This window comes from Lactuca saligna, chromosome 8, assembly GCF_052625555.1.
Source record: "Lactuca saligna cultivar CGN05327 chromosome 8, ASM5262555v1, whole genome shotgun sequence".
NCBI classification, from domain to species: Eukaryota; Viridiplantae; Streptophyta; class Magnoliopsida; order Asterales; family Asteraceae; genus Lactuca; species Lactuca saligna.
Window position 1 is genome coordinate 23181489 of NC_136424.1, and position 15280 is coordinate 23196768.

Consider the following 15280-nt stretch of genomic DNA (forward strand, 5'->3'; position numbering starts at 1 on the left):
TTCTTCCACTTTAATGAGTCACAAACCATCAAAGAATGCTTCAAAGATCACAAAAATGGCTTAGGACTTCAAGTGGGTCGAGATTAGGGTTTCCATGAGGCAAGAGAGTGAGGGAGGCTAAGGATGGGCAACCCTAGCCCTCTCATTCCATTAGATACCCTAAATATTAGGGTTTTGGTCATCATGCCATTCTCACCTCGTGAGAATTCAAAGTCTCACGTTGTGAGACTCAAAAACACGGGTCAACCAGTCAATGGTCACTCACGACATGACCGCCATATCTCATGTCGTGACCTGCTTCCAAAGATGAAATTTAATATATTAAGTACCTCTATCATCCGAGTGTTACAGTTATATCAAATAAGGATCAGCCATGTACGATAGTTGGGAGGCAGAACCATTTCAACATATATAACTTTTCTGAAATCCAACAACCAAGACAACGTGAACATTCTAGACACTTCTCTTGTAAGTAGATTAATCGGTATTATGATTTTGAATCACAGATAAATCTTATTTGTAGGTTCATAATAACGACTTATAACTATAAATATAAGTTACAATGAAAACAAAAGAGTGTAGCTTAACTTACAGAGGTTATTCCCGACCAAAGTCCATAAATCACACTCACATGGCTCCTACTGGATGGCTACTACTTAGTTGAATACCTTAGAGGGTGCCATGTGTCATCTTCTTATGATGCCACATGTCATAATCTTATGGAACCATGTCACCATGCCGTTGAAGAAAGGGGCTACCCCGACCATGCCACGTGGTGCTCTTTCGTGGTGCCACATCATCATGCGCGTCGCGCACTTCGCGCTCGTGATTTTCCATATTTTCAAAATAGCGTAACTTCTTCACATGAGCTCTGTTTTCGATTTCTTTGTATCCCCCGAATCCCTTCGACGAGCTCTACAACTTTCATTAAGGCCTTAATATCTTATTCTTGCTTTAACAAAAAAATTATATTTAGACCGCTTTAGACTGTTAAAATCCGTGTGAAATTCATAGCTCCTTCATACGAACTCTATTCTCAACTATTTTTATATCAATGAGTTTATATTCACGAGATCTTCAATTCTCATTTATATTGTTTTAGCTAACAATCAACTGATTTAAATTTCGATTTTTGTGCCCGCACTATTGAGTTGAAACTTCGAAAAATCATAACTTCCTCTCATGAAGTTAGATTTGGTCTTTCTCTATACGCATGCTGTCAGTTTAACAACTACTATGACTTTCGTTTAGATCACTTAGGGTAAAAAGCAATTTATCAAAAATTCATTTTTTTACGATGTGCAGAATCATGTTGATTTAATCGCGAAACTTCAATGAAGCATAACTTCTTTATACGAAGTTGAATTTCAGCTTTCTTTATATGTACGAAATCCTTATCACATTTACTATAACTTTTATTAATATTATTTATCATAAATAATCTTTTATCAAAAAGTCGTTTTTAACACTTATTATGTTTTAATTGACTGACCCAAATGTGTGGATATAACGGATTCCATTATAGTTTTTGTTTAATTGGGATGAAACCACAATCTTGCGCTAGGTAATGGTTAACATTCTCAAACCATGTGAATCTAGTCGATTTTAATTATGGTAATGGTAAGGCTTTGCCATGAATATATGTTAGACCATGTGCATTGCTTATTTCAAAGTTTATATTTGCAATGCCATTCACCAAAAAGCGAATGCCACTTGTACTTGGTCTTTCAATTTTTGAAAGCCTTGCAAGTGTTATAAATTATTATTTTAATCAATCATACGAGTGCTCTACAAAAAATATGGGTTATACCTTTTACAATCAACACGATAAATTTTCAACCATTCATTATATATTAATTTTTTAATTAAATTGTTGAATTATCAAGATATTATAATACAAACTTATAATTCATTTATATCCTTTTATGTATCCTTTAATATTTTGTTATATTTTTTGTATAGAAGGGTATATTGTGTATATTTGCAGGAATATTGGATTGAAGATGTGGTTTGGTTGAAGTGTAAGACACACGGGTTGTATTTGATCCATTGGTGACCCGGTTGACTAGTCTAGGGTATATATTTCTCTGTGTGTGTGTGTAACATTGAAAATATACAGATCAAATTTACTTCTTCGTCTTCTTCATTTCGTTTTCTCTCTAGGTTTTGTTCTTAGAATTTATTGTTCTTTCTAATCTCGTGTAACAGAGTGTAGATTAGGTGAGAGGTTGTGGTGAGGATTCTTTGTAGAGAGAAGAGAGAATATTGTGGTGAGGTTTTATATGTAAGTTTGGTGAAAACCTTCTGGTTCTTAATAAAAAGAACTGATGATGTTGTGATTTCGTGTGTCTTGATTTCTTTTGATGGTATCAGAGCCACGGTTGCGACGGTTTTGTTTTTTTGGTTCTCTAGATCTGGTTCTTCAAGTTAGGGTTTCAGATCTTGTGACCTGGAAGAGGTGTTACAATCTGTTGAGGTTGTGAGGTGATCATCAATCTGGTTGTTCTCTTGTCACGTCTTAAGAGTAAACGTTTGTGATAGTTGTAAACGCTTAGGGTTAACCCTAACGGTCAACGCTATCTCAACGGTCAACGTTAAGATCGTGCAAACAAGGTTCTAAAATCAGATTGGTTCTGGCATTTGAATGCCCAAGTTGTTGTTCAGCGGTGAATCTGTAATAGAGATTCATCGGAACTACATTGTTGCTTGCTGAGCACTTTATAGAGGATCTTTGTAAGTATCGCACACTTTTTTCTCAAATTCTTGTTCTTGCTGGTCTGGAATCTTAATTGTTTTTTTATAATCATGGCTGATACATCACCTGAGTCTTCTACCAAAGTAGAGGCTATAGATTTTGATGATCCTCTTTATTTGCATCCTTCTGATCATTCGGTAACAACTATTATAAGCTTCAAACTTCTTGGTACTGAAAATTTTCGTGTTTGGAAAAGTTCCATGATTAGGGCTCTTAAAGCCAGAAATAAACAGGGGTTTATTGAAGGAACTGAATTAAAGGATAAAACAGATACCACTAAATCTCTTAAGTGGGACAGGGTTAATGCTATAGTTTGTTCATGGATTCTTAACTCTCTTTCTGAATCTATCTATATTGGACATGCCTGTTCTGAGTTTGCTTTGGATATATGGAATGAACTTTGTGAAACCTATTATAAGGCTGATGGGTCAGTTGTTTTCAATGTTCACCAACAAATTAATAGTCTCACACAAGGTACTCTGTCAGTGTCTGATTATTTTAATAAGTTGGATGGTCTATGGAAAGAGTTTGATAGCTTAACAAAGTGTCCTGATTGCACTTGTGAAGCAGCTACTAGTTCTAAAAATCACTCTAAACTAATGAAGCTTATGTAGTTTCTTAGCGGTCTTGATGACTCATATAACCAGGTTAAAAGTCATATTCTAATAATGGAACCATTGCCTGATGTAAGAACTGCTTTTTCTATTATTTCTAGAGAAGAGTCTAATCAGAAACATGGAAATTTGTCAGTTTTGTCTAATAAAATTCAACACTCTTCTGCTTTTGCTGGTAAATTTTCTGATAATAAAAAATTTAAAGGAAGAAATCAGAATTTAATCTGTAAGAATTGTGGGATTAAAGGACACACTATTGAAAAGTGCTATAAGCTTATTGGGTATCCTAAGGATTTTAAACCCAAATCAGAGTTTAATAAATCTTCTACTATGTCTACTGTGTCCTCTCACATCAGTGATAGTGCTAATGTGTCTGCTGTTTCTTCTGATAAGTCTGATCATCATTTTCTAACAAATGATCAATATACAAAGTTAATGTCTCTTCTTCATGAAAAGGAATTATCTGAAGGAGTACCTGTTAATGCTAATATGGCAGGTATGTTTTGTAATAATGTTTTCTTTGATAAAGAGAAGTGGATTATTGATTCAGGAGCAAGCCAGCATATGACTGCTTCTGAATCACATCTTTCTGATTTGGTTGATGTTTCCAAACTTAATTTAAGAGTTGATCATCCAAATGGTTCAACTGCTAAAATAGATAAGATTGGGAATATTAATCTGTCAAATTCTATTGGTCTATCTGATGTTTTTGTTATTCCAGAATTTCATGTTAGTCTTTTGTCAGTTCATAAGATTTGTAAAGAGAATAAATGTAAAGTTATTTTTGATGAAAATAATTGCTTTATTCAGGATTCACTGTCAATGAAGACTATGAAGACTGGTAAAGAGTTTGGAGGTCTTTATTATTTGGAAAATCAGTTGCTGGGTAGGTCAAACTCAGTGTTTAATAATCATAAATGTTTTGTTTCAAAGTTGACCTGGCATAATAGAATGGGACATCCAGCTGATAAGGCACTTGATTGTTTAAAACCTTTTTTGAATTTTGAAAATAATCCAGTTATGCCTTGTGATGTTTGTCATAAGGCCAAACAAACTAGAGAGCCGTTTCCTTTGAGTGAGCACAAGTCAGTTAGTCTTGGGGAACTTGTTCATTTAGATGTTTGGGGTCCTTATAGAGTTACATCCATTGGTGGTTTTAGATTTTTTCTTACTATTGTAGATGATTATACTATAGCAACATGGGTTTATTTGATGAAGTCTAAAGATGAAGTGTTTACCTGTTTTCATGAATTTGTTATGTTGTTAGAAAATCAGTTTAATGTCAATTTAAAGATTATTAGATCTGATAATGGAACAGAATTTGTTAATATAAAAATGACAAGTTTTCTTAAAACTAAAGGAGTTATTCATCAAACGTCATGTGTTCATACTCCACAACAAAATGGAGTGGTTGAACGAAAACATAGACATTTATTAAATGTTGCTAGGTCCTTGTTGTTTCAATCTGGTTTGCCTAAAAAATTCTGGGGAGATTCTATTCTGACTGCAGTTTTTTTAATAAATAGAACTCCATCCTCTGTTTTAAATGGAAAAACACCTTTTGAGTTGGTTTATAATCGTGTTCCAATTTATGATAATATTCGTGTTTTTGGGTGCTTAGTTTTTGCTACAAAGTTGAACAATACTGATAAATTTTCTGAAAGATCTGAGAAGTGTGTTTTGATTGGATATTCAAGTGCTAAAAAAGGTTATAAGTTGTTTAGTCTTGACAGTGGTTATTGTTTCTTTTCCAGGGATGTGAAATTTTATGAAACTGTGTTTCCGTTTAAGTTGGCATCTAAGTCTTTTGAATTTTCTGAGTCTACTTTTCCACATGCTAAGGGTTCTTGGGATCCATTTTCCTATGATGAATCTGTGGTCTCTGAAAATATTAATGAGGATCAAAATAGTAGAGAGTCTGAGAGTAATAATCAGGATGGTGACTCAGTTGTTAATCAACCATCTAGTGCAACTGATTTTGTTGTTGATGGTAACTCTTTTTTTGATGCAACAATACCTAATCAGGAAGGTATAAGTGGTGGTGATACTTCTGTTTCGCAACCTGAGGTTGTTGCATCAGTCTCCACTAATAATTCTGAGGAAAGTCATGCTGATTCTCAACAACTTGTTTTTAGAAAATCTAGTCGTGAGTCTAAATTTCCTCAAAAATTTAATGATTTTATTGTAGAAGGAAAATATAAATTTGGAATTGAACGATCTGTTAATTATTCTTTTCTTAGTTTTGACAATAAATGTTTTGCTACAAATTTAAATAAATCAGTTGAACCACAAACTTATTACCAAGCATCATTGGATCCTAATTGGATAAATGCTATGAATGAGGAAATTGAAGCATTATATAGAAATAATACATGGGAGATTTGTGATTTACCCCCTGACAGGAAACCCATTGGTTGTAAATGGGTATATAAAATAAAGTACAAGTCAAATGGTGAAATAGAAAGATTTAAAGCAAGGCTTGTAGCTAAGGGGTATAATCAGAGGGAAGGTATAGATTTTGATGAAACTTTTTCACCTGTTGCAAAAATGGTTTCTATTAGATTGGTTATTTCACTTGCAGTTAATTCTAATTGGAATTTGTTTCAATTGGATGTTAATAATGCTTTTCTGTATGGTGAGTTGGAAGAAGATGTTTATATGTCTTTACCTCCTGGATATAATAACAAAGATAATAATAAAGTTTGTAAGCTATTGAAATCTTTATACGGGCTGAAGCAAGCTCCTAGAAAATGGAATGAAAAGTTGTGTGGTTTTTTACTTGATTTTGGTTTTGTTCAAAGTGTAAATGATTTTTCACTGTTTGTTAAGAGCTCGGATGGTAATATTGTTATATTACTTGTATATGTTGATGATATAATTTTGAGTGGGAATTGTGATATCGAAATTAAGAAAGTTAAAGAGTTTTTGAAATCCAAGTTTTTAATTAAAGATTTGGGGAAATTAAAGTTTTTTTTGGGTATTGAAGTTATAGATATACATGAAGGTATTTGTCTGTGTCAGAGAAAATATTGTATGGAACTGTTGCATGAATTTGGAATGTTAGGTTGTAAACCCGTTAAAACTCCTCTTGATTGTAATGTGGTAGTTAGGAAAGAAGGTGTTGATGTTAATGATTCACTTGTTCATAATGTTGTTCTTTTCCAAAGGTTAGTTGGAAAGCTCATTTATTTGACTATTACTCGACCAGATATTTCATATGCTGTTCAAGTATTGAGTCAATTTATGCATTCTCCGAGAAAATCTCATTTTAATGTTGCTGTTAGGTTACTTAGATATTTGAAATTAAATCCTGGAAGGGGTTTTTCTATTACTAAAAGTAAGCTGGTTTTAAAAGGCTTTGTTGATGCTGATTGGGCTAAGTGTTTGATGACCAGAAAATCAGTAACAGGATATGTTATTTTTCTTGGTAATACTATTGTGTCTTGGAAAAGTAAGAAACAGGATACAGTTTCTAGGTCCTCTACAGAATCAGAATACAGGGCACTTGGTGTTATTTCATGTGAAATAATGTGGATTTTAAAATTGTTGTTTGATGTTGGTTTGAAAGATTTAACTCCTGTTTCTATCTTTTGTGATAATGAGTCAGCAATAAAACTGGTTCATAACCCAGTCTTTCATGAGAAAACTAAACATTTTGATATTGATACTCATTTTATAAGAGATAGAGTTTCAAAAGGAGTTGTTGAAGTTCATAAAGTAAGTTCAGAGTATAATCTAGCAGATGTTTTTACTAAACAATTGGGAGCTGGACAACATGAATGGATTTGCAAGGGTTTAGGTATGGTTGATCCTTTTCAGGATCGGTGTTGATTAAGTTGAATTATAAGTTTGAGGAGGGGTGTTGAATTATCAAGATATTATAATACAAACTTATAATTCATTTATATCCTTTTATGTATCCTTTAATATTTTGTTATATTTTTTGTATAGAAGGGTATATTGTGTATATTTGCAGGAATATTGGATTGAAGATGTGGTTTGGTTGAAGTGTAAGACACGCGGGTTGTATTTGATCCGTTGGTGACCCGGTTGACTAGTCTAGGGTATATATTTCTCTGTGTGTGTGTGTAACATTGAAAATATACAGATCAAATTTACTTCTTCGTCTTCTTCATTTCGTTTTCTCTCTAGGTTTTGTTCTTAGAATTTATTGTTCTTTCTAATCTCGTGTAACAGAGTGTAGATTAGGTGAGAGGTTGTAGTGAGGATTCTTTGTAGAGAGAAGAGAGAATATTGTAGTGAGGTTTTATATGTAAGTTTGGTGAAAACCTTCTGGTTCTTAATAAAAAGAACTGATGATGTTGTGATTTCGTGTGTCTTGATTTCTTTTGATAAATAATCACAATCAATATCACATGGCATTTGAAAAGCTTGCAAGCACCACCAAAGATGTGGATGCTCTTATTTTCTTATGAATGGTGTCAATATCTTTGAAGTATGCTCTTTGATGATATTTATAACCACAAAATCCTCTAATTTTGATGTTTTATAGTTGATTTAAATCATGTTGATGATTGGAAACATTTCATGTAAAATCATGTTGATGATTGGAAACAATTTATGTAAATTATAGAAACTTTTAAGTGCTTTTCATATTTCGATTCTTGCTATTATATTGGTCTTTAAAACTTTGTTTATTTTTTATTTTATTTTATTTTATTATTATTATTATTTTTTTTAATAGTTGTTGACTAAATAGTAGCTAACTTTTTATGGAAAAAAGATAAAAGAGCCCCTCACTTTTTAGGGACAAAAGATAGAACAAACAGCTTTCAATTATCACATACAAGAATCGAAATCGTTATACAAGATTTAAACAACTTAATTCCTTTACCTTTTTATTAAATGCAATAAAAGAATTGAAAATACGGAAAACGTGAACTATAACTTACAACTCACACGTCAAGAAAACTCTTTGTAGTGTAAGCGGCAAATTGAAAATTACAACACATCTCGAGTCTTTAATATCATTAGGCATCATTCTTGTTTCGGATTGTCGACATTAAACATATATCTACCTTTATTGGTGATCTACATGAAATTTATAACTATAAACAATTCCCAAATTACACATACACATCATCCGGTTTATCTTTAATCTCTTTATCTCTTTATATATATAAACACGCACGTCACGCTATCCCAACACACACCACCGCATAGGTGTCTGCCACCTTTTCTTTCACCACCATTTTGGGAATTTTAGATAGAGAAACAAGCACCACCCACTCAGAATTCTTGATATAATCTCCATCGCATATCGATATTTGGAGCGAATGCTTTGTGTAATTTGAAAACCCTTTTGATATTCAATAATCTGGAGATTTGTGTATGAGATGATCTGTTTATCGGTGGATTATTGATAGATTTAAATCACCGCCGTTGCAGTTTACTGTTCCCGGCGACATGGGTTCGAGTCCGTTTGTGGGCATTACCGGCGGAGCGTCAGATAAAACCCACGGGTCCCGGTGGCGTGTGCACGACAATGGCGGTGGTCATTCACCGACTGTGCACTACCTGTTTGTTTCGTTTCTGTTGTGTAGTTCGGTTGGGGTTTTCTACATCTTTTATTTGTTCAACAACCCTAATTTGAATTATAATAATTCACTCGGTTGTCAAGAGGATAACGATGGTTCATGGGCAATCGGAGCTTTCTATGGTGATTCCCCTTTTTCTCTTAAACCCATCGAAGATGTAAGCTCTCAACTCCATCGTCTACCTTCTTATGCATCTTCCTTATTTAGGGATTTACATTACTCCCAAAAATTGATGATTTTGTTTATTTTTTTCGGAATCAAACTTTGTTATGGTTTATTATCTGAAATCCTTACATTATTCCAAAAGCTCATGATCTTTTTCTAAGGTCTTATATATGAATGGACTATTGTGTGGGACTATTATGAACTTTTTAATTGGGGAATCAACATAATTAAAGAAATTGTGTTTTTTGCTTGACTTTTTTGGTATATACTATTATGATGCGAGTGTTACTCTTCTATGACTTTTTTTTATTTAACTTCTTTGATTAATTTGAAAAACATTAGGCTTTTTGTGGGTTATAGATATATGATGGATATATTATGATATATCTGATTTGGGAGTCAAACTAATCAAAGAAGTTGTCTTTTTTGCTGGATTTTGTGATATCTCAAGTGGGTATTACTATTCTAAGATTCTCGATTTGAATTCTTTAATTAAATTAAATAAAGATTAGACTTTTTTTGTGGGGTTTTAATATATGAAGTGGGTCTTTCATCTTTGTTTGAATGGATTGCAGATGAATATTTGGGACAACAAAAGCGCAGCATGGCCTGTAGCGAACCCAATTTTGACTTGTGCTTCTGTTACTAATTCTGGGTTCCCAAGTAATTATGTCGCTAACCCTTTTCTTTATGCTAAGGTAATTTCTTTATTGTATTTTCTTTTTCCAATTTCATGATCATATGAAATGAATTTTGATCTTATATTCTGTTTTTTAACCAAGGATTAGGCTTCCACCAATCTTTTCTTAAAGCATGTGTCACTTTTATGAAATTTGATGGCTAAATTTAATTGTTTTTAATCAAGAATCTTGGATCCAGAGCTGGTTAAAGATTCACTTTCTTTAATGGTTTGTTATATTACGTGGTATAATTTTGCTCTTTTTGAAAAGGAAAAGAGGAAGTGGGCTCCTATCGTGATCTCAAATTATCATGTCTAGGAGCTTATTTGAGTTAGTTGTCTACTCCCTTATTGTCTATATATAGTTTGTTCCGTTTTTTTAGGAAATAATGAGAGTTATAATTGCTTAAAAGTACCCTTTTTTTAAAGGGTTTATTAGTCTTTTCCAATCAAGGTTGATTGCTAGTGAATGTAGAATGATCGTTACCAAAAGTAGATTTGTCCTATTAAATCTCGACTTCTTTCAAATTTGCCCTCATTTATTCAACTAAGATGTTTCTTTTAAAGAACGATTAAATAAAGAACGACATAAGAATGAATCTTTTGTCTTTTAAGTCCTTAGTTTTCATAAACTTGCCCTTATCTGATATTTCCTTCCATTTCCCATATTTTTAAGCATCGTTTATCCTAACAACACTTATTATGACACAGGATGATTTTCTTTACATATTCTTTGAAACCAAGAATGTGATAACAATGCAAGGAGATATTGGGGTTGCAAGAAGCAATGATAATGGAGTAAATTGGGAACAACTAGGAGTAGTTTTGGATGAAGATTGGCATCTTTCGCATCCATATGTATTCAACTACAATCATCAAGTAAAACTCTATACTTCTAAACCCCCAATTTCTTTATTTCATCATCCATATTTCATCATCTTTTACATTCCCTTGTAGATATACATGATGCCTCAAGGAAGTGGAACCCGTGACATTCGTCTTTACAAATCAATCGAGTTTCCTTTCAAATGGAAACTCGAAAAGATCATTTTACAACGCCCTTTGGTCAATTCCGTCATCATATACCACGAAAATATGTATTGGATTTTCGGTTCTTACCAAACCCGGTTGACCTTCGGTGACCTTGAAATCTGGTATAGTAAAACCCCGTTTGGGCCGTGGACCCCACACATGAAAAACCCGTTTTCCGGACCACGAAACGGAGGCCGACCCTTCATTTACAACGGGAATCTTTACCGATTAGGTCACAGTGAAAACATCCGTGTGTTCAAGATCGAACATCTTACAACTCACCATTACATAGAATCGGAAGTCGACTTCAAACTTGAAAAGTCAACAAAAGGTATAAACGCATGGAATGGGGCCCGATCTCACCACTTGGATTTCCAACGATTGAGAACCGGGGAATGGGTCGCGGTTGCAGATGGGGATCGGACCCACTTTGGGGATGTGACAAGTAGACACGTGGTTGGGTGTGGTTTGATTATCACCTCTGGTTCAATCGTTCTTTTAACCTGTTGGTTGCTAGGGTTTATCAAGTGCTTCATTCCACTCACACATATGAAGAAAAGAAACGATTCCATTTTAAATTGGGAGAGATTGAAATTGAGACTCCGGTTGCATCAAACAATTAACCCTAATACTTACATGGGTAAGTTTATTTTAACGGTTCTTTTAATATTATCAATCGTGATAGCATGTATTGGATTCGGGTACATGTATGGGGGAAACGGGTCGGAAAAACCGTATCCGGTTAACAACCATTTTTCACAATTCACTTTATTAGCAATGACATATGATGCCCGAATGTGGAATTTGAAAATGTATGTAAATCATTATTCCAAATGCGCATCGGTTCGCGAAATTTTGGTGGTTTGGAACAAAGGGAAACCGCCAAACCCATTGGAATTGGAATCTGCGGTTCCGGTTCGGATCCGGGTCGAGGAGAAAAACTCGTTGAACAACCGGTTCCGGGTCGACCCGTTTATCAAAACCAAAGCGGTTCTCGAACTGGACGATGACATCATGATGAATTGTGATGATCTTGAACGCGGGTTTAAAGTCTGGCGGGAAAACCCGACCCGGTTAGTCGGGTTTTACCCACGGTTAGTCACCGGGCCGTCACCGTTAAAGTACCGACCCGAGAAACATGCCCGGAAACATGACGGGTATAATATGGTTTTGACCGGGGCGGCGTTTGTTGACCGGGAATTCGCGTTTGAGAGGTATTGGAGTGAGGAAGCGGAATTGGGAAGGAAAATGGTGGATGAGGTTTTTAATTGTGAGGATGTTTTGATGAATTTTTTATATTCCAATTCTACCCCTGGGGGGCATTCGGTGGAATATATAAAACCGGCTTGGGCGATTGATACGTCCAAGTTTTCCGGGGTTGCGATTAGTGGGAATACACAAGCGCATTATCGGGTGAGGGGTAGGTGTTTGGAGAAATTTACGGAGTTGTATGGGGGGATAACGGAATGGAAAGTTGGATTCCGGAGGAGGAAGGACGGTTGGGATCGATAGATTTATGTAATGTTGAATTCCGGAGAAGGATTGTTGTCAATTATGCAAAAATTTTGGAGTATATTTTTGTATACAAAGGGTAATTATGGTAGACAATAAAAGAGAATGATTACTTGAATAAGCCATAGAATTTTGTTTCTAGTTACTTGGTGAAGTCTTGTGTACAGGGACAATTGATATGGTGATTTATTCTGTTGTTATATCTTAATATGGCTGAGGAAAATTGAAATAGTATGAAAATGAAATGAACATGATTAATTGCATGTTGTAGAAGGTATCTTTAATCAATGTTATAAGTATCTTAAGGGACTATTTGATAGTCGTTGACCGAGTCTCATCTAATTGAGTCAGGTAAAGTTAGTTTTGATTGCATATGTCCGATTAAAACTGTATTGTTTAATTATATATCTGACAATATTGAATGTTAAGAATGATCATTTTATCCTTCTGTTCTATTTTGTAGCCATAAAACGTTTATTTGTTGTTCTATTTTGTAGTGAATAAAATGTATCTAGGATTGTTGCGTTGTTTTGTAAAAGCATAAAAGCAAAGTTGCAATAAAGAAAACTATATTTTTATCCACATTAAACAAGAAAATGTAGATACAAATACGATCACATTTTGTCCGTATCCAATCAATTTTACTCGTATCACATGCAACACAATCTTTATGGTTCTTTTACATTTTACAGTTTTTTGCATGATACAGTTTACATAAATAACACAAGAAACATAGTTTTATATCAAAACCTAAAACACAAATGTTACCTTCGTTCTTTACATCAAAACCCAAATGCCTATCTTTCATTGCAAACTTCAACTTATCTTTTTCCCTCCAAAATAGGGATACCTCTTTTGTGTCTGCCTTGATTCAAATTTTTATATTTTTCTAATACGGTTATTTACAATTTTAATTTTATAGTGTTTTAAAAATAAATTTGTATGAATACAATAGTAGACAGTTGGTGCTTACCTGTGTGAATGAAGGAAAGGAAGTTTGACAGCAGGATTGGAAAACGTTGATGAAGGATAAAGAAGAAAGAAAGTCCGTGAAAAAAAGCATAAAGTAAAAACGTGTTGCTAAAATTAAATTTCTATTTCATATTGAGGGAAATAGAGAAGATCATGATGATTTGGTCTAGATATTGATTTGGATTCAGATTATAATTCGAATCAAATTGTTATCTAAATCCACATATCTATCGTAGTTTAAGTTTTAAGATTTGATTCTTATATTCTAATACATGTATAATTACTTACCAAGGGTAAACTTGTAAATAATTCACATTACGTCTACTATTCATACACCATATCGTCCATTTGTCATTAAATTCCTAGACATTATTCCTTTCTGATTAATCCGTAGTCATCCTCTATTTCCTCTTAATCACCTACACCTAAAGGTTACTCATGACATATTTAAACCCAAATTAGGAGACGTCTAGGGGCAGTTTCAGTGAGGTACTTTCCCCATACTTAGTGGAAAATTTTCGATTTTTCTAATTTTTACCAGTTGTGCCATTATGTAAAAAAAATTGTGCAACAACGTAAAAAAATTTGTGCAACTAGGTAAAAAAAAAAATGTCACTCTATCGGGGATTACCAAACCCAAAAATATAATTAGAAGTTTACAACTTATAATTAGGCAATTATGAGGGCAATGTTTTAATCCACTATTAATTGTATTTATAGCCCCTACCACTTCACCTATCACAACAGCAGCCCTTGCTGTGACTTCCGAGAACTCTTCAACACATGCTGCTGATTCATGGCCATTTCCAGTTGGGACAGACGCTTCTAATAAACCTGCACTGGTTGGCTTTTCAAGTGGATACATTCGTATGTCGGGCATTCAATCTACTGATGATTCTCTTTCTCATCCATCTGGTTTCTCAAATTTGATTTATGGAGAAAAAGATGTATTCTCAGAAAGGCTCATTCAACACTGACTCAAATGTGGTTGAATCCAAAAAAACAATTGCTATGGGAGGGATTATTGGTCTTAATATGAATGGTTGTTCTGAACAAGTTAAAAATACTATTCAAGAGGAGCAATTTATAGAAATTTAGATATGAATTGTTTATCTATCAATATTCAAGGAGCGGGTTCTTTAGAGAAACAGGTGTGGATAAAATCTTTGTGTTAAATTTAAAGTTAACTTTTTGGCTATTTAAGAAACAAAAAAGAAGCTAATTGACATTTTTCTTGTTCGTTCTTTATGGGGTAACCTTGCGTTTTCTCATGCCTATTCTCCTTCTCACGGTGCTTCGGGAGGTATTTTGGTTATTTGGGACCCAAATATCTTTATTCATAATAAAGTAATAATCTCTAATTGGTATGTGGCGGTGGAGGGGATTTGGGCTATCTCTAGAATGGATGTCTTGCTGATTTCCGTCTATGCTCTCCAGAGAGACGATTGTAAAAGACAACTTTGGGATGAAATTTCTACCTTGATTGCTTCTTTCTCGGGAGAATGTGTGGTCATGGGAGATTTCAACGAAGTCAAAGATGAGTCTGAGAGATTTGGTTCTCAGTTCCAACATATCCCCGCTAGAACTTTTAATCAATTTATTGATCATGCTGAGTTAGTTGATATTCCTATGGGTGGACCTCACTATACTTGGAATGCTAGATGGGGATTCAAGTTTTCTAAAGTTGATCTTTGTTGGTCACCGAAGGTCTTTTGTTGCGTTTCCCTCATCTTACAGGTTTGGTTTTGGACAAAAATATCCTAGACCATCGCCCTATTGTTTTATCAGAGCATCGTGTGGATTATGGTCCGTCTCCTTTCCGTATTTTTCATTCTTGGTTCGAGTTGGAAGGTTTTGATGAAGTGGTTCATAATTCTTGGAACTCCATTATTGTTGGGAATATGATTGATAATCCTTGGGTTGTTTTTAGGAAGAAGCTTCAACTTCTTAAATCTAACTTAAGATTATGGAACTCTAGTGCTCGAGATCGTTT

At 34.1% G+C, this 15280-nt stretch overlaps 2 protein-coding genes across 2 annotated transcripts; both read left to right on the forward strand.

Moving 5' to 3' along the window:
* Nucleotides 1–2805: 2805 nt before the first annotated feature.
* Nucleotides 2806–3369, forward strand: LOC145009473 (uncharacterized). The gene has a single exon (XM_078968163.1). The coding sequence runs from the start codon at nt 2806–2808 to the stop codon at nt 3367–3369; it is 564 nt and encodes a 187-aa protein (XP_078824289.1).
* A 5084-nt stretch (nt 3370–8453) lies between these two features.
* Nucleotides 8454–12760, forward strand: LOC145009031 (glucosamine inositolphosphorylceramide transferase 1-like). The gene is made up of 4 exons (XM_078967682.1): nt 8454–9084; nt 9668–9790; nt 10483–10650; nt 10729–12760. The coding sequence occupies exons 1-4, from the start codon at nt 8797–8799 to the stop codon at nt 12313–12315; spliced, it is 2166 nt and encodes a 721-aa protein (XP_078823808.1). The 5' UTR covers nt 8454–8796; the 3' UTR covers nt 12316–12760.
* Nucleotides 12761–15280: the final 2520 nt, after the last annotated feature.

Excerpts from the sequence above, each read along its gene's own strand:
- LOC145009473 (XM_078968163.1), top strand. The coding sequence starts at position 2,806 with ATGGCTGATACATCACCTGAGTCTTCTACCAAAGTAGAGGCTATAGAT.
- LOC145009031 (XM_078967682.1), top strand. The coding sequence starts at position 8,797 with ATGGGTTCGAGTCCGTTTGTGGGCATTACCGGCGGAGCGTCAGATAAA. Across the intron at positions 9,085-9,667 it reads CTCTTAAACCCATCGAAGAT|ATGAATATTTGGGACAACAA; the intron begins GTAAGCTCTCAA and ends AATGGATTGCAG. Across the intron at positions 10,651-10,728 it reads TATTCAACTACAATCATCAA|ATATACATGATGCCTCAAGG; the intron begins GTAAAACTCTAT and ends ATTCCCTTGTAG.